At 38.5% G+C, this 21,744-nt stretch overlaps 1 protein-coding gene across 2 annotated transcripts; it reads right to left on the bottom strand.

Moving 5' to 3' along the window:
• Positions 1-3,845: 3,845 nt before the first annotated feature.
• Positions 3,846-20,113, bottom strand: XK-2 (xylulose kinase-2). 2 transcript variants are annotated; one of them, XM_088720060.1, is made up of 11 exons: positions 19,765-20,113; positions 18,045-18,696; positions 17,876-17,964; positions 8,940-9,004; positions 7,891-7,946; positions 7,665-7,785; positions 7,503-7,577; positions 6,714-6,767; positions 6,520-6,611; positions 6,262-6,436; positions 3,846-4,243 (listed from the first exon to the last, which is right to left on the bottom strand). In XM_088720060.1, exons 1-11 carry the CDS (start codon positions 19,821-19,823, stop codon positions 4,011-4,013), a joined length of 1,671 nt encoding a protein of 556 aa, XP_088576186.1. In that variant the 5' UTR covers positions 19,824-20,113; the 3' UTR covers positions 3,846-4,010. The 2 variants fall into 2 exon arrangements, with proteins under 2 accessions (XP_088576186.1, XP_089786243.1); XM_089930117.1 differs by lacking the exon at positions 3,846-4,243 and adding an exon at positions 5,942-6,177.
• Between the last annotated feature and the right edge of the window lie 1,631 nt (positions 20,114-21,744).

The raw sequence follows: 21,744 nt of genomic DNA, 5'->3' as shown, positions 1-21,744 counted from the left end.
GGAGGGATCTCGGCGGCCTCCTTGCTCCGGTGGGCGGCCGCCTCCTCGGCGTCCGCATACTGGTTCGCCCGGGACAACAGCTCCGGGAAGCTCCGTGGCAGGCGTTTGTCCAGGGAGAAGGTGAGTCTGCCCTTTCGGAAGCCACGCTTCAGGGCTGAAAGAGCCACTTCCTGGCTCAGGTTCCGGACTTCCAGCGTAGCCTTGTTGAAGCGGGTAAAATAATCCCGCAAGCTTTCTCCCTCGTTTTGCCGGACATCAAAGAGGGAGTCGGAGACCAGTCGCCGCCGGCTACTGACGGCGAAATGGGTGATGAAGAGGCGAGTAAACTGGTCGAAGGACTGGATTGAGTTAGTCTCCAAGCCGGCGAACCACGCCCTTGCCGGGCCACGGAGGGTCGCCGGGAAGGCCTTGCAGAGGAGAGGATCTGATGCTCCGTGGAGGAGCATAAGGGTCCTGAAACTCTCGACGTGATCCCGCGGGTCCGCCACCCCGTCATAGGGCTCGATCGCCGGCATTTTAAACCCCGGCGGATTCGGGGTCCGCAGGATCCTCGAGGCAAGTGCCGGCTGGGAGGAGATCTCCAAGTCGGCGAAGGGATCTTTGGAGTGGCCCTTCAGGACCTGGAGTTGTCGGTGGAGATCGTCCACCCGCCGGTCCAGGGAGCGCGACCGATGGGTGGAAGACAAGGTGCACCGAGAGGGGGACCGACTGGAGCGTGGGTTCCTTGAGGACTGGGGGGTCTGGGAACGCGCCCGGGCCCGCCTCTCGTACCCCGCGCAGCTCCGATGGGAAGGTCCCGGCAGAATGGACCGTGCTCGAGAATCTTCCTCGCGCCGGCGCTCCTCCCCATGGGAGTGGAAGGAGCGCGGGTTGAGGAGGACAGGTGAGCTCTCAGGGAGCAGCGGCTCCTGGGCCCGCTGCGGCGCCCGAGACATCACACCCTGCAGGTTCTGCACTGCCTCCGCGAGGGTGCGAACCTGCTGGGCTAACTGGTCAAACTGAGCGGCTTCGACCATCTGAATGGGGGGTGGAACGGTGGAGTGTTGCTGAGAATGTGTTGGAGACGCAGCGGCCTCCCGGCCGGAGGCGCGAGAGGCCCCGCGACCGGAGGCATTGGAAGCTCCACGACCACCTCGCCGTGCAATTACGATCGCTCTGAGATTCGGGCCCTCCTTCTAGCGCCAACTGTTGCTGGTGGTCCAAACCGAGAACGATTGGCACAGCGGTGTGAACGGGATTCCGTTTGGGTTGCCTTGGTTGGTGTTGATTGCGCTCCACTTTCCACCGGAAAACCTGCAAGCAAGCCTCGCACCACCACTGGGGTAGTGGGGGCCCTCCGACGATCAAGTCAGAGGAGATCGGAGGAGAAGGAAAGATAATAGTAGCAAGTAGGAGAATGCTCTGGAAGTTCTTGCTTACCCCCCCTTCTCCACCCAGCCGCATATATACCAGGCTGGGGGGCCTTTCAGGGGGGTTCGTCATCGTGGGGCACGATGGAGCTGCCACTGACACGGCCGTTACAGGGCGTCGTGGGGCAGCGCTGGGTACGGCCGTGACAGGGCGTAGTGGAGCTCCGCCTTGTACGGCTGTTACAGGGGATCGTGGAGCAGCGCCAGATACAACCGTTGCAGGGAGTAGTGGAGCAGGAGGCTACGGCGTGCCTCTGGGGAATAGCCTGTCGTTGTCGAGAGATGTCCGACTCGGGGTCGGGCTGCGGAGACGAAGATGTCCGACTCGGGGTCGGATTGCTGGATCAAGGGGCTGCCGACTCGGGGTCGGGCTGCGGAGGCGAAGATGTCCGACTCGGGGTCGGATTGCTGGATCAAGGGGCAGCCGACTCGGGGTCGGGCTGCGGAGCCGAAGATGTCCGACTCGGGGTCGGATTGCTGGATCAAGGGGCTGCCGACTCGGGGTCGGGCTGCGGAGGCGAAGATGTCCGACTCGGGGTCGGATTGCTGGATCAAGGGGCAGCCGACTCGGGGTCGGGCTGCGGAGCCGAAGATGTCCGACTCGGGGTCGGATTGCTGGATCAAGGGGCTGCCGTAGTCTTCCTGGGCGCACGTGCCGGTCACGTGGGGCATGGTGGCTAAGTTCCCCCGTAACAGATTCTTACACCACTAGGGTTCTTTTGTTAAATACTCTATATGCTCTACTAGTGGAAGAATATCCAAGAAAGATAGTTTTATCTAATTTAGCATAAAATTTTTTAATTCTATCTTTCTCATTATTAAGGACAAAATATTTACAACCAAAATGTGGAGGCATCCTATATTAGGTTTTATTCCTTTTTAAAGTTCATAAGGTATGTTATTTAAAATTAGTCTGATTAGATCATGATTTAAGATGTAATATGCTGTATTAATTACCTCAGCCCAAAAATATCTTGAAAGTTGACTTTCACACAGCATGGTTTGTGCCATTTCTTCTAGTGTTATATTTTTTTTCTTTCTACTATCCTATTTTGTTGGAATGTTCTAGGTGCAGAGAAATTATGTTCTATATCATTTTTATCACAAAAAGTTTTAAAATTCTAATTATAAAATTTTGTTCCATGGTCACTTCTAATTTTTAAAACTTTTAAACCTTTCTCATTTAAAATCTTTTTGTATAGTTTTGAATATGCTGGAAATGCTTCATCTTTATGAGCTAAAAACAATATCCAAGTAAATCTTAAAAAATCATCAATGATAACAAATCCAAATCATTTGCCATCTAAACTTGTGGTGTTAGTTGGTCCAAACAAATTCATATGCAAAAGTCTAATGGTGTAGAAGTTGAAACTATATTCTTTGCTTTAAATGAAACTTTAGTTTATTTTTCCAATTAACATGCATCACAAACTTTATCTTTTTCAAAACTTATATTTGGTAGTCCTATAACAATATCTTTTCTAGCTAATTTTGAAATTAGATTCATGCTCACATAAGCTAAACACGTCCGTACGGATCCCCACATAAAGAACTTTCTGCAGATCTAGCTTTTATTGTCTAAGGACATGGAAATTAAAGTGGACATGTGTAAAGCTAGAAATTGGTTGCAATAAAATCTTAGTGGTGCCATCTTAGCGATCTATAATTGGTTCATGAAAAAAAATATGTTGATGATCAACCTTGTAGTCAAAATAATTATCCCCACTCTTCTACAATAATTTTAGGGCATATTTGGTTAGAAGGTAGTTGGGCTCTGAAAACCGAATCCTCCAAAATTCAATCCAGACTCTCCCTTAGCATTCAAATCTCATTACAATTTCGATTCTAATCACGAATCAAACGCGTCAGGGAGCATGGCCATTCCAATTCGAACCCAACGTTAAATTCTCATGTTTTAAAACATATCTAGAAAAGTTTTATAGCATACAAGCAAATTATTGAAGTTAAATTCTCATGTTCTAAAACAACCAGAAAAGTTTTAAAGCATACAAGCAAATTATTGAAGCCACTTCATGGACAATATGTGACATCATCATCGTCTCGTAAATAAACAAATGCTGGAAAACTCTATTTGCTACTCGAAATTAAAGATCTGCTGAATTGTAAGGTTACTCGTTGCAGGAATAAGAAGATATTATCCTGAAAATGCCTGAGCCTGATCAATACAGGAACTGATACCTAGAAAACACATTGTAACAATAACATAAATGCTTGAAGCGTGGCACGCTAAAGCAGCCGTGTGGAAGAATCCATAGCCTAAATTAAGGATGTAAGGATGAGTTTTGCCTCTTAGCAGGCCATCCATGTACCAGGTCATGAAATAAAACCACTGTTGTTTTGCTTAAACAATTTCCACAAGATAACAATCTTTAACACAATTACTTAAAAAAGATGATGCCTCAGCAAGAACACCAGTATCATAACATTTTTTTTCTCTCATTTTATTTCTTCCAAATGTTACTACAAAATTAACACCAAAACAGTTCATTTGCTTTACAAGCAATCAGAATATGACTGGCGTTATTGCAAAATCAATTCCTAAGGTTGTGGATGAATTGCTCATTATTTTTAGTAGCAGGCCTAACTGCGCCCAAGCCTTTCAACAAGGTTTTTCTCAATTTGCATTCTCTTGTTCACAATGAAGGTGTACTTCGACAGCATCTCCTTGTCTCCAGCAGGGACTGCAAGTTTGGCGCTAAGAGACGTTTTATCTAACTTGTCCTCATACATGGACGAGATGGGCACAAAACCACCACCTTTGTTGCACAACCACCCATGAGCTGCCCTCAAGGCAGCACCCAAGGATGCAGAATCTGTTGGAAGAACAAACAGGATAATCCATCGTAGAATGCAATAAAACTCAATAGAATCTAAGTCTATGATTACACAAACCAAACTGTTTCCAAGTGAGACAAAGAAATTCTTTATTTTTCTTCCCAAAAAAAAGAATGTTGAGAACTCCAATAATCCAATTTTCTACCCCATTTCTGGACTAGACCACATCTCACTTTCTGGTTGTTTTTAGAACTAGTTTGTTGGAAGTTATTTCTTTAATTATTAGTCTGGATTATCCTTTTCATCTATCTCTCAAGAGGCAAAGGCAAGGAAACGTTTCCAAACACCACCCATGCTTGATGATTCCATGCATAACTGCACAAAAGGGCAAACTAGTTTCTTTGATATAAAAAAGGAAATATGAGCTAAAATGCTATTCTTCCATATGTACATGTCCTAAAGAATAAACATTTCCAAATTTTGATATAAACATCATCAAATATCTAGAGGGTAAGAAACTTCTGAGCCTCTTGCGACCAAGCTTATTTTGCCTATGGTTTTTTTAACAACAAAGTTTCTCATAGATAAAATGTTCTTGTATATTTGAGCAACAGAGATTAATCTGTTCCAGGTTTCAACAGGAGGAATTTACAACAAGTGAGACATAAGCAGGAGAAAAATATAAAATAGTGACATCATGCCTATATATGGCACTTCTCATGATCAGGAGATAAGAGAAGAATGAACAAGACACTAACAAAAACTATTTACTAGCATCATATATAGTTATGACTGCCTAGCTACTGAGCACTATATTGGACAACTTGCAGTGACTTTCATCAAGTGACCTTATCAGAGATCCTGCTTCGCATGACAGCTTATCAAGCTATAAGAAATCCAAATCAAAATGCAAGAAGGGATGTAGCAAGAAAGCAGAACCAAAAGAAAAACTAGAAATTGGTTTGCTTAGGAAGTGCAGTAATATTAATGATAATACTTGCAGAAAAATCTATTCATTTGAGACTCCATTATACAGTAAAAAAATTATTGATTGTAAAGACAACGAAAACTATTACTAAGCTGAAATTGGTGGTCATAGATTGGTAGCAGCAAAATATTCCAATCTAGGTGTACTGTCGATTATAAAGTAAGAGCATGAGTGGATTTTAGAACTGGTCTGACATTCATAATTGGACATTCTATTTAGTTCAGGATTGACTATGACTATGGATAGAATCTACAGGTAGTGGATGAGATGAGGCACAAGATTTTATACTTTCTTCACTAAATAAACGAATATATAAAAAATGAACTACCAATAAGTTTATATCAAAATCTTTACCAAAATCTAATACTGATTATTTATGGCATCATCTGTTCTGTTCCTAAATCATCTGAAGGACCTCCACATCATATGCTTTAGATATATGAAGAAAACATCTTCTATTGATACAGGGGTACATATCATTATTTTAGAGGGTGGAATTCAGACTTGGATGGACACAAAAGTTGGATCCTTGTACCGCAGGAACCACAAATTTTTATGACATTAAAGTATGTTGATGTGCTGCATTTGTTAATGTGATCAACATTCCTGAAATGACAATATGATGCCAAGAATGTCCCAAAACAAGTTGCTGAATATTGATGTCCAGCTTGGTCAAACGTATATAATGTAGTCAACCATATAAACATTTCATACTTCATTAGTTTTGCTATAATCTAGTCTGATAATCATTAGAGTGTACGAACAGCAATCATAACAATTGCTAACTGACAATATCACCTAAAGGAATACAAAATATGTGTAATAAATATATGGCATTGTATTTATCCATGTGATCAACCTTTCCGAAACGATAATACAGTTTCAACTATGGCCTTAAAGAAGTTGCTGATGTATTTACGAAGGGGTTGGTGTAATGCTCAAATAACCTAGTCAAAACTGTGATAATCAATGGATCATTTGAACCTGAGATATCGCAATTGTTTTATCAGATTAAAATGTTTAAAAGACCACAGACCAGATCAAAGCTTTATCAGGTCTTCAACATACCAGGTCTTTGGACTGTATAGATGGGACAACCAAAAATGTTAGCAATTGATTTCAGAATGTTCTCATTTGCTGATGCCCCACCAGTTGCTATTATCCGTTTGGGAGGAGTTGGCATACCAAATCTCTCTGCATGACCTCGCATGGAGAGAAACTGGCCTTCTATTACAGCACGCACCTATAGCAATGTAGCGGTTAAGCCTCGACACCTCAATATCAAACTTTTCTGGGTCAATTACGAAGAGTTTACATTGAACTCACCTCTGAAGGAGGATCAAACTCCTGCACCTCACACTCTTTTATCTCATCCAAGTCACCAGTCAAGTTTTCAAGCACATAACGGTGGAATCCAACTTCATACATCAATCAATATTATCTCAGAATCCAACCATTTTGACCATCACATCAATGAAATAATACTAAAAATGTGACAAAAAGGGAAATGATCCAATTACCTGGTAAAGGAGGCAATATTTCATGGTCTTTGTAATAGAATCCTAATTTGCCACCTATCACATAAAACAACAAAATAATGCAAAGACCACAATTTCGCAAGAAACCAAAAAAAAGGACTGGAATGCGGACCAAGAGTCAGCATTCTCAGCATAACAAATAACTATAACCATAAATTATTTCACATTCATGAATGATAGTAACATGAATAATATAGCAAGGAAAATAGAGGAAAACTACATACAGCATGGTTGTGCATGCAAACTGACTTATAGAAGAAGCACGGATAATAAATTATAAACCTCCAGAAGATAGCACTTGAATTAGAAAAAAGAATATATAAGAACTTTAAGACAGTATGACAAATTGCTGGAACATAACAAGACTGAGTTGCAACATTTAATATATCCAAACAAGGACAAAATTAAAAAGAAAAAAGGAAATGAGAAAGAATGGTAGCTTCATGAGTGGAAACATCACAACCTACTTCTTGGTTAAGCAAGTCCTTGACTTATCACCAGTTGATTACACAATGTTATTGATATGAGCAAAAGACAGTATCTAATGTTCACTGCCTTGAGAAAAAGAAAATGTGACATTACATAAAGAAGATGAGATAATAGAGAATAGAAAAGTATAATCACATGCCATTCAGAGGAGATGCTTTCTCCATAGACTTGCTGGACATATCACAACAGTATATAAGGTCCTTTGTCTTGAGAAATCCATTTAATGTGAAAATACATAAAGAAGATGGCATCAAAGAGATCGGCTAAAATATAAGCATATACCATTCAGAGGAGGTGTCTTCTCTAAATACTGGTTGAAAATATCCCAAGAGTGCTCTGCACACCGATTTCGCACATCTATGATAATGTTGCATACTAGAGGTTAGTAAGAGTCATTGGCATAAATAATTCAATCAAACTAGTAGAGGTAATCATATAGCTTACCTTCACGAGTTAGAGAACCATTTTTGTAGCAAAGCATAACCATATAGCAACATGGATCAACTGGGTTAGGAAAAATATGTCCTTCTAGTCCCGGCCGAGCCTCGCTAGTTATTCCAAAGACCTAAACAACAATGAACAGATGAATATCCAGAAAGAAAATCCAAGTACTCATAGGAATAAGTAAGAACTAAAATTACTTTAAAAGAAATTGCTTATGGTAACTTACTGTATCACTGGTTCCAAGACTAATTGCTAAATCGCCAGGAGTATTTAGGGTCAAACCTAGGTAGATAAAAATATAAAAAAAAGATAAATAATCAGAAAGCAATGTCAATTAGTGAACAAGTTAAAACACATTTACCCCTATCTACCTCAATGCAGATCTGATAGTTATTTGTCTTAAATTGTTCAACTTCCTCCACCTGCTTGAAATTACTTTAAGTTGATAATAATTTCTCAAGAAAACTATCTACCATAATATGCACAGGCATGGAAAGATTGGACCTTGGAGATAACTAAGGGCAGAGAGCAATGTGCTTGGGAATCATTTGTCATCAATTAAACTGTCTTTACATGCTCATTGCACTGAATAACTGCAGTTCTTTTTCCCTCTTTTCTGTGGTATACAGGTTTTGAGAGGCAAAGAGGGTGGCCCAGAAGAGGTTGAGATGTCATCTCCCTTCTTTCTAGCCCAATGCATTGGGATTTGGGAGATCTATGTAGCAACCAGATTTGTAGAAATTCTCAGAGAGTTCATACAAAAATACTCTGAAACATGGTTATGTATTATGATTCAAAGCAGACTCTCACATATTTATCTGATCTATGAGCAACTGCATTTGGATTCTGGAAAAGGAATCCTTTTTCTTTTTCACTTGATTATCACGTCGAGAAACCTTTGAATGTTCCACAGGCAAAAGATGGATGCCTTATAAGAGTTCCCATCATATATTAGTATAGATTTGTAGATGAAATTAGATCGATACCACCTATATAGCATTAGACATGTTAACAGAAGACTTCGGTACTTGATATCTTATCATCAAAGCTTTACAAAAAGGAATAGGTCATTAGAAATATGTGTATATCATTTAGTCTCATATGTCGACAACAATGCACTATTTGATCCTTTACTGAGAGAGAGCATAAGAAATAATTTTATAATCATCTACATATACTAGTAAAAGACAAATCTCAGTAAACCAGAAATCTGAAAACATTGAGATCTATAAATCAACAGAATTCATGACTTTTGGAAGAAAAATGACCAAGCACCTGCCAAGCTATTGGGATTGTCTCCAGACCACTGTATAATTAGGCAGTTATCTTTAAAGTGGAACCTGCAAGGATTTGATGCAATTAAATCATTAATCTCCTATCTATGCTAGAAAAAAACATACCATTGATTATTTCAAAGACCTTTTAGCTTTAGATTAAACCTTACATCAGCCATAGACTACAAAGATGGGTTCTAGCATGCACATATAAATCATAACTTTGATGATCTTCATACGATATGCAATGGCTCTACTTTGTAGTAATGTGTATCAAACCAATTGTTGGACCTAACGGATATCATTTTTCTTATTGAATCACTCTTCCAGCCATATTATTCTTATTCTTAGTCTATATCATTGGTTGAAGACTTGTAAGCTGTTGGTTGTTGGAGTTATTAGTTATTTGATGTAGTGGGTGGGAAAGAATGTTCTGCTGTTCAATATTCATGTAAAAAATTAAGCACTTAATAAAAGGAAAATAATCTACAAGTTTACGATTCACTAAGAGGCAATGGGAAAAAAAAACTTGAAGAAAAATGCTGATTTATGACTTCCACCAACTACTAAAAACTCAATTTTTTTTCTGAAGAAACAGCAAAGCTAAGGATTTAGATGTATTTTGATAGGTAGATTTTATTTAATTTGTTGCTTTTGAGCATTTATTACAAATGCTTTTAGGATTAGTCATGTATATGTTCAAGTAGTTGGTAATTGCTTATTATCTAATGCTTAAAGATATCCAGAAGTTTTCATTGGGTTCTCAATGAAGGAGGAGAGGAGGTTCAGTGCTTTACTTTTGTGAAGTTCTTATCTTTTCTTATGTGGTTTTACAATTTTGACACCGGGGAAAAAAATAAATGGGGGAAGGCCAACACAACAAGCAAACCAAAACGACTCAGAAATCTGAGAATAAAGGTACACCCAAATCCCCAAGGACAAGAATAATGGATAGATAAAAACTCACCACCCAAAGTAATCCACCCAAGGGATACATAGTTTGATGGAAAAAAAAAACTCACCACCCAAAGGAATCCACCCTAGGGATACATAGTTCTAGTAATCACCACTCAAATACAATCTCCCTGAGATACAGAGCAAGAACAAGCTCACCACCCAAAGAAATGCCTAGAGATATAGAATACCCAAAAGAAGGAACTCGTCAAGCCAAAGGTTTAATCCTTAATTCACTCAAATTTGAAATTAAATTTTCTGAAAACATAACATAGGGCATGCCTTTATATAGGCACATTTGGAATGCTTTTTCAAGCAATTACAATCAATAATCCTAAACGTGAGGAGAAAGAAAACTACCATAAGAAAAAAAAACTATAACCAAAAATGTGAGGAAAAGCATCCTAAACTTGGGAAAAAAAGAAAAAAACACCATAAATTGGTGTTCCAAAATTTGCCTTTCCTACTATAGAAAAATTTATTTTTGGCTCCCTCGGTTGAAAAGGACTCTCCTTAAGCTTTGTGTCAAAATCACCATAGACAAAATTTCTTTTTGGCTCTCCCATTTGAAAAGGACTCTCCTTAAGCACCCGTGTCATGCTCCCCCGATTGAAAAAGACTCGTTCTCGAGTCTGTACCAGCTTCATCTTCATCTCCATGATAAGGGGACAAGTCAGATACATTAAATGTGGCTGAAACAACAATCTCCTAAAAGTTCAATCTTGTAAGCATTCTCCCCGACACGTCGCAACACCTTGAATGGACCATCAGCTCGAGGCATCAGCTTCCCATACTTTTCAGTTGAAAAATGCTCCTTCCGAAGATGAATCCATACCAAATCTCCTTCCTTGGAAGGCACCGGCTTATGATGATTATTGGTACTAGCACATACTTATCGTTTTGCTTGACAATCTTCTCTCTAATCTGCTCATGCATCTTCTTAATAGCCTTGACTCGCTCATCGGCATCTCCACTGAATGGTTGTGTTGAAGGAATAGGGGCAAAATCCAAGGGGCTAATTGGATTAAGGCCATACACTGCTTCAAAAGGACTACAACCAGTAGTTTGACTTGCAGAACAGTTGTAGGCAAACTCCGCCTGAGCTAACACAAGATCCCACTGACAAATGTTTTTACCTACAAGACTCCCCAATAAATTTTCCAAGCTTCGATTAACAACTTCAGTTTGACTATCAATTTGAGGATGATGAGACGTGCTGAAAAGTAACTTCATTCCAAGTTTTTTCCATAAAGGGTGCCAAGACTCATAAACTTGGTATCTCAATCCGAGACAATCGTTTTTGGCATGCCATAAAGTCGCACAATTTTCTGAAAGTATAAGTCAACTACATGTGAAGCATCCACAGTTTGCTACATGGAATAAAATGCGCCATCTTCGAAAAACGATCAATAACGACCATGATAGAATCCTTGTTTCTTTGTGTCCGTGACAGCCCCATCACAAAGTCAATGCTAACTTTCTCCCATGGTAAATTTGGAACTGGTAATGGGGTATACAAGCCTGTGTTTTGCCCATGACTCTTGGCTATGTGACAAGTCTTGCATCGCTCCAAGTGCCTCATAATTTCTCGCTCCATTCTAGGCCAATAGAAATGAGACGCCACCAACAATAGAGTTTTATCTCGCTCAAAATGTCCAGCTAGGTCACCTCCATGAGCTTCTAAAATAATTGCCTCCCGCAATAAGCATTGAGGAATGCATAACCGATTGTCTTTAAAAAGAAATCCTCCTGCGAGACAAAATGATTAAATGGCCCTTTCATGCATTCAGTTAGAATAGTATCGAAATACGGATTATCTTGATACAGCTTCTTAAGAACTTTAAAGCCTAAGACCTTCACTTGCATAGTAGATAGTAAGGAATATTTTCGACTTAGTGCGTTGGCCACCTTATTCTGAAGTCCGGACTTATGCTTAACGGTGAATGACAAGGTCTATAAAAATTTCACCCGCTCAGCATGTTGTTGGTTCAGCTTGTGCTACCAATTGATGTATTTCAGTGCTTCATGATCAGAAAAGAGAACAAATTTCTTGGGCAAAAGATTATGGCTCCAGTGAGCCAAGGCTCGCATGATAGCATAGAATTTCTTGTCATAAACAGAGCATCGTCTCCGAGACTCACTCAACTCCTCGCTGAAATAGGCAATAGGCTTACCTTCTTGACTAAGGACAGCACCAATCCCCACATTAGAAGCATCACAATCTACTTCAAATGGTCTTCAAAATTCGGCAATGCTAACAGAGGAGCTTCAGTTACCTTCCTCTTCAAAACCTCAAAACTCTTCTGAACTTTTTTAGTCCACATAAAGACTCTCCCTTTCAAACAATCAATGATAGGAGAAATAATAGTACTGAAATTTTTCATAAATCGACGATAAAATGAAGCTAACCCATGAAAACTTCGGATATCATGAATAGACTTCGGAACAAGCCCTCTTGTGATCGCCTCCACCTTGCTTGGATCCATCTTGATTCCATCACTTCCACAAAGCCTAAAAAGATAAGGCTAGTAGTGCAAAAGTGACACTTCTTCAAGTTCGCATACAACTTTTGCTCCCGAAGCTTCTCAAAAACTTGAGAAGATGCATCAAGTGTTGATCAATGTGCTTGTTGTACATTAAAATATCGTCAAAGTAAATCACAACAAACAAACTAATAAAAGGTTTAAACACATGATTTATAAGGCGCATAAAAGTGCTTGGAGCATTTGACAATTCGAATGGCATAACCATCCACTCATACAATCAATCTCTTGTCTTGAATGCAATCTTCCACTGGTCTCCCAGCCTCATTCGGATCTGATGATAACCACTCCTAAGATCAATCTTCGAAAATATAGAAGCACCATGTAATTGATCAAGTAGCTCATCAAGACGTGGAATTGAAAACCGATACTTGATTGTGATTTTGTTCATTGCTATACTATCAACACACATACGCCAAGAACCATCCTTTTTAGGCACGAGAAGAGCTGGAACCGCAAATTAACTCATGCTTTCCCTCATTAACCCTTTAGCAATCAACTCGTCTACTTGCTTTTGTAACTCTTCTTGCTCCTTAGGAATCATCCTATATGCTACCTTGTTTGGGATACTAGCACCGGGTATGAAGTCAATGCAATGTTGTCTCTCTCATAGATGGTAGTCCAGGGGGAATTTCATTGAAAACAATGTCCTCATTCTCCTCTAGAATAACAAGGGCATAGGTTCTATGAGATTCCGCTATGGCCTTTTTAATTTTAGTCTTGGACAAAAGATTATTTTTCTCCTCTTTAGAAGACTTGGGACTACTCTCGATCTTAGTAGGCCCTAACACAATCTTCACCCCATCCTTCACAAAGGAATACATATTTTTGAACCCATCATGTATCACTTTTCTATCATATTGCCACGAACGACCAAGTAATAAGTGACAAGCATCCATAGGTATAACATCACAAAGTAACTCACCGGGATATCTCTTGCCAATAAAAAATTGAACAAGGCAACGCTTGTGAACCTTTACCTCATTACCCTTGCAAAGCCAAGAAAGCTTATATAGTTGAGGATGATCTTCTATTTTGAGCTTCAATTTCTCCACCATTGATGCTGCCACGACATTCTCACAGCTCCTCCGTCAATAATCACATAGCAGACTTTGCCATGGGAAGTACATCGTGATGGAAGATGTTGCGAAGCCACTCGTTATCTTCTACTTGTGCTGCGCCTCAAGCTCCTACAAATTTCTTCTTGATCGGCATAAACCACTTTCTCTTCTTCTACCTCCTCATCATATGTTCGCTCACCCAAATCTTCGACTTCACCTTCGTCTTCCTCCACAAGAGAAATAATTTTACGGTTAGGACAATCAGATGCAATATGGCCTATACCTTAGCATTTGAAGCACCAACAACCGGTAGGAGCAAGGGAATGACTAGAACCAACTGCTGAACTTTTTGTCTTTGAAGAAATTTTTCACAAAGACACCTTGGTGAAATTAATCTTAGACGGTCCGGCATTCCCCCAGTTAAAAAGGAGTGCCACGACTTGTAGGGCGAAAAACTTTCCTACGCGGCTCCTTCAATTGCTTCTCCACCTTTGCTGCAAGCTTGCACACATCGTTAAAAGTCCAATAAGGTTGCAATTGTACCACGTCACAAATTTCACCACGTAACCCGCCAAGATAACGAGCTATGGTTTGTTCCTCGAGCTCCTCAACATCACACAGCAACATTAGATACTCCAATTCAGCAATGCAATCTTCCATAGAAAAATCTTTTTGCTTAAAATTATGAAACTTGAGAAAAGCATCTTGTCTGTAATTATCTGGAAGAAATTTCTGTCTTAGCGTCTTTCTTATCTTTTTCCATGCCACAATTCGTCTTTTTCCTTCACATATCCTGTACTTCTTGAGATCCTCCAACTGGATAGAGGCGTGTTTCTTCAACTTGATGGCTACAATTTTCACCTTGCGATCTTCTAGTATATCTTTGTATTCAAAGGCACGCTCCATCGTATGCAGCCAATCAATGAACTCATCAAGATGCGCCCTTCCTTCAAAATCAGGAATATCAACTTTGATGTCGAACTCTCATTGAAACTCGCAACTCCTTCAGGGAACGATTAGATGTCGGGCTATGATCACGATGAAAAAAATTGGTCTCTTCTTCCTCATCATGTGAATCTTCTTCCTCTGATTCATGATTTGGGATATTATGTCTCAAAGTTTGAAGACACGCCGAATTTTGTTGAAGCCGCTGCACTTCTCTCCACAATTCGTCATTCGTAGCATCACAAAAATTCCGCTCGTGGTTTGGTCCTTCAACTTCCTGCCTCTTCCACCACGGCCGCCATGAGGCTCCAATACTAAATCTGACGTCGAGAAAAAAAATAAAACGGGGAAGACTAACACAACAGGCAAACCAGAACCACCCAGGAATCTGAGAATAATAGTAAACCCAAATTTCCAAGGACAAAAACAATGGATAGATAAAAACTCACCACCTAAAGAAATCCACCCAAGGAATATAGAGTTTGATAAAAAAACTCACCACCCAAAGAAATCTCTCCTAGGGATACAGAGTTCTAGTGATCACCACTCAAAGAAAATCTTTCTGAGATACAAAGCAAGAACATGCTCACCACCCAAAGAAACGCCTAGAGACACAATCACCCAAAAGAAGAAACTCGTCAAGCCAAAGGCTTAATCCTTAATTCACTCAAACTTGAAATTAAATTCTCTGAAAATATAACATAGGGCATGCCTTTATATAGGTACGTTTGGAATGCTTTTTCAAGCAATTACAATCAATAATCCTAAACGTGGGGAGAAAAAAAAACCATAAGAAATAAGATCATAACCAAAAACGTGAGAAAAAGCATCCTAAACTTAGAAAAAAAGAAAAAACACCATAAATAGGCGTTCCAAAATTTGCCTTTGCTTAGGCATAAACCAAAAATAAATTACAATAGAAAAAATTTCTTTTTGGCTCCTCCGATTGAAAAAGACTCTCCTTAAGCATCCGTGTAAAAATCGTCATAGACAAAATTTCATTTTGACTCCCCCATTTGAAAAGCTCTCTCCTTAAGCACCCGTGTCAAATTCAGTGCCATTCATAGAATGTCTACTGCTTAAATTCCCTCAAAATGGAATAAAAAATGTCACGCTATTTGATACTAAGATAACTAGCATGCCTTGATGGTATTTTGATAATCAGTTTGGAAAAAGTTCTTCCCACCCACCGAAAGGTCCCATGACGAAGGAAACTTGTATATAACCCACACGGTGCGTGGGATGCAATTTTTTCTCACTTTTTAATACCATTCTTAAAATGTAATATAGAATAGATATTTGTATATAACCCATCCACCAAACCCATTTGGAGCCTGGGAAGACGAAGAGAAGGAGAGAGAGCGGGGAAGAGAGGGAGGGAAGAGAGGCCTCTGCCGCCCGCGTAGGGATACAGGGGGACGGCGGAGGCCGAGGAGGCGGCGGAGCCGCAGGGGGCAGGGGAGCCCGCGACCGCGTCCCCTGTTTCGAAATTAGAGATTTGTAAGTGAAGTCAGCAAATCGGTTGCTAACTTCACTTAAAAATTCTCAAATTAAAAAATTGCGGCCGTGTCCCCCCCCCCCCGGGGGCTCCGCCGCCCCCTCCCCGACCTTCGCCGCCCCCCTGCGGCCCTCCGCGGGCAGCCTCTCCTCTCCTCTCTCCTTTCCTCCCCCGCTCACTCTCTCATTCTCTTTTTCTCTGGCTCCAACGGGGAAGAGTGTTCCGATTCGATATCGGTTTAAACCGGTCCGAACCGAAACCGTGCCGGTCAGGTAGGCGACCGGTACGCCTACTGGTACCGATACGGCAAACCTCAGTTCTAATAGTATATATATATCGATATAGAAAATAATATAATACTATAAAATAATAAGATCATGATCCAACCTGCATATAATAAGAAATAAAAAAGTATTCCATCTACAGAATATTTAAATGCAATATAGTGGTTTCATTAGTGATTGTACTTTGACTTTTAAGTAAGATCATTATCATAAAAATGCAATTGAACTTAATAAAATATTAACATAATCTAATCGCCTGCATAGGGTAATAAAAATGTTTTTCATTAATATCGACATATATTGGACAAATGCGTTTATTAACAGTATCCTTAATTTATTTTATTAATTTAGTAGTACTAATGAAAAGTTCTTTATTTAGTATGGTTTAATATGCAAGTAAACTTTTTATTAATAATATTATATTTATATTTTGATAAAAAATCATAATAAATAACAACCCTAGCTTTCTCCAATATAAAGAGCTCTATTTAATAACATTATCAATATAGGCATCCATGTGGAGAATAGAGATCTCTGCACAAGCAGAACTTCCATTTTAGTAGATATACTAACATATAACCTGCTCTACTTCAAATTGTTCTTTGTAATAAATTATTTTTAATATATTATGTAGGTTTAGCAAAACCATTATGGTGTTGTTGTGATATTGTAATGGCTGTTATTCGAAGCCATGGAATAAATTACATAGGTGCATAGTAGAATATGGATTATACTAAATTTCAAGGCCATCGATACACCAATTGGCTTAAGTTTAAGTTAAGAATAAATTATAAACATGTAAATATGATAAAAGATATTAAATATATTTTATAACAAATTAAAAATATATTTATTAGATATATTTTCTTTTGTTATATTATATTACATAAATTATGAATGTTAGTTATATTTATTTCAATTAGTATATAAATTCTTTTGAAATTGTTATAATGTTTATATAACAAATTAAAAATAATTATTCTATAGCTCGCAATTGTTTATTTATATTCTCGGTATCAGCTCTCCTGTCCCATTAATTTAATTAATTCATGACTTTCACCTTATTAATGGTAATGTAGAATGTGAGCAGGATTTAAATCTCATCATTAATACTAGTGTCCACATGGATAGCCTGCAATTAACTAATAAATCATTTTAATTAACACATTGATTTAATCAATATGTGGCTTTCACTTTATCAATGATAATGTAAATGCGAGAATTTAAGTTCCTTCATTAATATTAGTGTCTATATGGCAAGTGCCACATGGCAAATGGAGAGCTCTGCACAAGCAGAGCCTCCAGTTTAGTGTATATAATAGATGATGGCCATTGTCAGTATAAGATCCAAGATCAAGATCAGTTCCTTCCAAAGGGATGGCAATTATCTTCAGCAAAATGAACATAATCTCGTATCTAGGAATGCAGATACAATATTGTCTGTAAAAATTTCCATCAGAATATAATAAAAGATTCTTCTTAGTTCTAGTTATAAAAAAATTTACTCTCATAAACCATGTGAAATAGAAATACATAGATTTAAAAATCTAAAGAAAAATCAGTTAATCCAGTATAAGGACATGAGCATTATACTAGATACAATTGCAGAGTTACATAATTAGCAAAATGATCACAAGAATCATGGAACTCACCTCTCAACAAAATAAGGAGCTATCAAACCAGCAACTGCGTAAGACGGTGCCAATTTCCCAAGCTTTTCTTCTAAATCAGGTGCAGTCACCTATGGAATAAAGTACAATTAACAAAACTAGAAGTTACAGCTGTCTAATAACCATTAAACTAAAGTATTAACAGACAGACCTCTAATACATTCTTAGACCAGATACGTTGATTGATATCCATCAAGTTCATCCCTGCTCCATCAGCCTCATCAATACTAGCATAGCCTCCAATCAGAAGAGAGGCCATGAAGGAACTAACAAGTGATATCCTCTCGGTCTCATTGTAAACTTCTTTTTGTGTTTCAAATATTTTCCGAATCTGAGGTCCAGTGAATCTCTCATAAGCACGAGACCCTGTAAGCTTTGATAACTCCAATGCACCACCCACAGCTTTCTCTATTTCTCTGCACTGCGAAGTGGTGCTACTATCCATCCATATTGGTGAATCTGTTGTAGAGAAAGCATCGCCAAGCTGAGTTACTAAAGGCTTACTAGGGTCCAAAGATGCCAACATGGACTTACTGCCTCTCTTCCAGTACACACTACCATGTTGCTGTCCACTACCTGATATGGCCACAACCTTTCCATAGTCCACTTTTGATTTCAATTTCTCAAGTATGAGGTCCAGAGCCTCCACCCACATCAAAGTTGGGGAAACGATCCTACCATCCACCATGGGGTCCCTGTACACCCCATCTTTGGTCTGGTAGTGTGACAATTCAGAATCAAAATGGACAACATCAGAAGCAACAATGTTGAGGTTGTCATCCAGCACAGTTGCCTTAAGTGATCTGCAAACAAAAGCAATCAAATTATTTAATTAGCATACTCTGATTTTCACTTAGAAATATTTTAGGGCTAAAAAGGCAAATGTTTTTTCTTTTTCTTTTTTCCCTTTTGAGGGAAGTTGAAAGGCAAGAGTTAAGCATGACTAACAATAGATGCCTCATTTATACTGTCTAGAGAAATGCAAGAATTATAACAAGGGTTCAAACTTACAAGGCCTTGAAACTCAACTAAATCAATTTTTCTTTTACCATTACGGATACAAAAAAGTGGTAAAAATTCATTTATTTTTCCTTCTTACCCATTCTAAAGATAGCAGAACAGACAACATATACCAGGAGGTAAGCAATGATGCATAAGGCAAAGGTATTAAATTCCTACAAAAAGTATCCTTTTTTCTTATATTTTTTCCTTTTTTTTGATAAAAAGAGGAGTATGAAACTCCACCTGCTTCATTAAGGAAAAGAAGTCAAAACAACAAAATGCAGCAGCATGTAGGATCTAAGAGAAGAAAATCAAGGGAAAAGACTCGGAAAAGCCAAATTGTAAGTTATCTTCCTCATATTATAGAGATGACTTAGAATGGATACCCTTGCCCCAATTTCATGATTAGATCTTTCAAGAAAAAATTTAGACAACAAATTAGAACAATTGGAACGAAATCCAAGGGCAGTAGGAACTATAATGCCGAACTCAAGTAAACGAGAATATTTGATGAAAACCGAGGGTAATTATCATACATGTTCTAAATTATAAGATTTAGGCAATAAAATTGTAGCTTCTCTTTTAGCCATCTAGATGACCCAATAAATCAAAATTTCGAACATAATCCATCTATCCTTACTCAAAGTTCTGAGTAAGATAAGCCATATTAATAAATCTCAATACACAAAAGAAACAAAAACCAAACTTTCCAAGAATAAATCCCAAAAAAAAAATAAAACCCGATCCAAACCCTAAACCGCAAGAGCCGATTTATTGTTGTTCCGATTAAATAATTCCAGAAGACAACACTTGTCAGCATAACAGCATCAAAACTCTGGAAAAGGAGAAGATTTTGAAGAGAAACTTACTGAGTTGAGCTATCGAATCCCAGGAATAGAGAATCTTTCGGAAGAGAAAAATCCATCATGAATCCGTCTCAGAACTTCGGAATGAGAGATTGATCAAAAAAGTTCAAATTTTTCTGGAGATGGATGGGTTTGGTCGTGCTCTCCTTTTACTTCCCGGAAGCAAACAGGGAAAGGGATAAAAGAAGAAACATTATGGACAAAGATGGGGAAAAGATTGGATTAGATTGGATAATAACAAACTAGAGATATTTTAGCAGCGTGTTAACAAGAATACGAATCAACAAGAGAGATCTCGTACCGAAAGATAAAAAGGAGATCGGGAATTTGATTTTATACTTAGAAACATAATGATCTGGAGCTTAATTTTCGTAAATAATAACGAATTATGTGAAATTCTGGACGGCACAAAATGTAAAAAATATAAAAAATGGAATCTTGGATAAAAATTAGGAGGTTATTCGGGTGCTCTAACCAGCTGAGCTACGAAAGCTGGTCAATAAAAATAATGATTAAAATAAAAAATATTAAAATATACATGAAATAATTATTTAATAATATGAATATATTAATATTTTAAATAAATTATTTTTGTTAATAATAACATAAGTTGCACCCGGTGGTTAAAAACTTGCCATTCAAACAAAAATTCGCTGATTTGAATTCTAAATTATATAGCCTTTTTATTATTTACATATATACTGCTAAAAAGAAATTTTTTTATTTTTTAAAAAAAATACTAACAACTAATTATCAACACGCGGCACATAAAAAAATATTAGAAAATAGCTGATAAATATATTTGCGGCATTCTTTTTTACTTATAGCAGTACTTAAAAATATCACTAATAACTAGAAAAATTTATACATGCAACAAAATTAAACAACAAAAAAAAAAAGAAATATATAATAATTCACAAAATGGAATCCTTCTGCTATCTAAAATGGTTCTCAGGACTAATCACACCACAAAGACAAACATGATAGTCTTTTTTGCCTTTTCTAGGAAATGTCCTTAATCAGATACTTTGATTTTGATCGTGAGGTGAGGGAAGGCTAATAGCAAAATGCTGGGTGCACTTTGCATAAAACTCAAGAAGTTCTTCTTTTTCCTTCCACAACACAATGGCATTCCATAAGAATCACAACTGATTGCAGCCTAAACGAATTCCCTAATGAAAAAAGGAGTAAAAATGGACTAATGGAAAGTTTGACCAAGTTTTTGTTTTGCCCAGTTCTCTAATTTACTAATGTTAAGAATTTTAGGTCCGGTTTGGAAGCCCGATTGTATTATCCATGATAACTTATGCACTGTAGAAAAAAAAAGGATGAAGAAAAATGTGCAATTAAGGAGAATTTTAAGGTGGTAAGAAGCCATCAGATCTATTATCCCCGAAATCCCGGGATAGATAACATATCTTTCTAATAGAATGCATTAACCGAGGATAATGGATCAGGAGTCTCCTCAGCAGCCCATAAATCCTATAATCTCTCCTTCCAGTGATTATCTTTCACTAAAAAATTCTAAAAATACTTATTGCCAGATAAAGTAATTCAGCATCCACATAGGATGACCTAATAGCACCCCAGCTGTCTTGGTATAAATGGGGAACTTATGGCATGTTTGTGACACTTATAGTTAGAGTTGATCAAGGTCCGGATTTGGGCGCAAAAAATATCAAATTTTAAATAGGTTAGACGAGAAGCGCAACCCATGATCAGCTCTACTCACGCTCTAAACCGTTCCCTCTAACCTGGAGAATTAAGAAGGAATTGCATCCCTGCTCAACTCCTCTCACTCATTTGTTCTTAATAATTAAGCATGAGCATCTCTTCTAATATTGTAAGAACAAGCCTTGAATGGGCCTTACTGGACCTTATTGGACTGAAGTCAACAGGCCTAACCGACTTTAGCCCATGGCCAAAGGAGAAATAGAGAATCGCGATCGCAATCCTCTTCCTCTGCGTGACCAGAAGCGGCAC

This window comes from Phoenix dactylifera, chromosome 1 (genome assembly GCF_051530095.1).
Source record: "Phoenix dactylifera cultivar Ajwa chromosome 1, Ajwa_hap1_PhDact_Kaust_v1.1, whole genome shotgun sequence".
NCBI lineage: Eukaryota > Viridiplantae > Streptophyta > Magnoliopsida > Arecales > Arecaceae > Phoenix > Phoenix dactylifera.
The sequence above is the reverse complement of the archived record's forward strand: the minus strand, read 5'-3'. Positions and strand labels throughout refer to the sequence as shown.

Bases quoted from the DNA above. Each gene is read 5' to 3' on its own strand.
- XK-2 (XM_088720060.1), bottom strand. From the start codon at position 19,823: ATGATGGATTTTTCTCTTCCGAAAGATTCTCTATTCCTGGGATTCGAT. The intron at 7,947-8,939 runs GTGCTTGGTCAT...TTATCTACCTAG, and splicing joins CAATCCCAATAGCTTGGCAG to GTTTGACCCTAAATACTCCT. The intron at 7,786-7,890 runs GTAAGTTACCAT...ATTGTTGTTTAG, and splicing joins GTCTTGGAACCAGTGATACA to GTCTTTGGAATAACTAGCGA.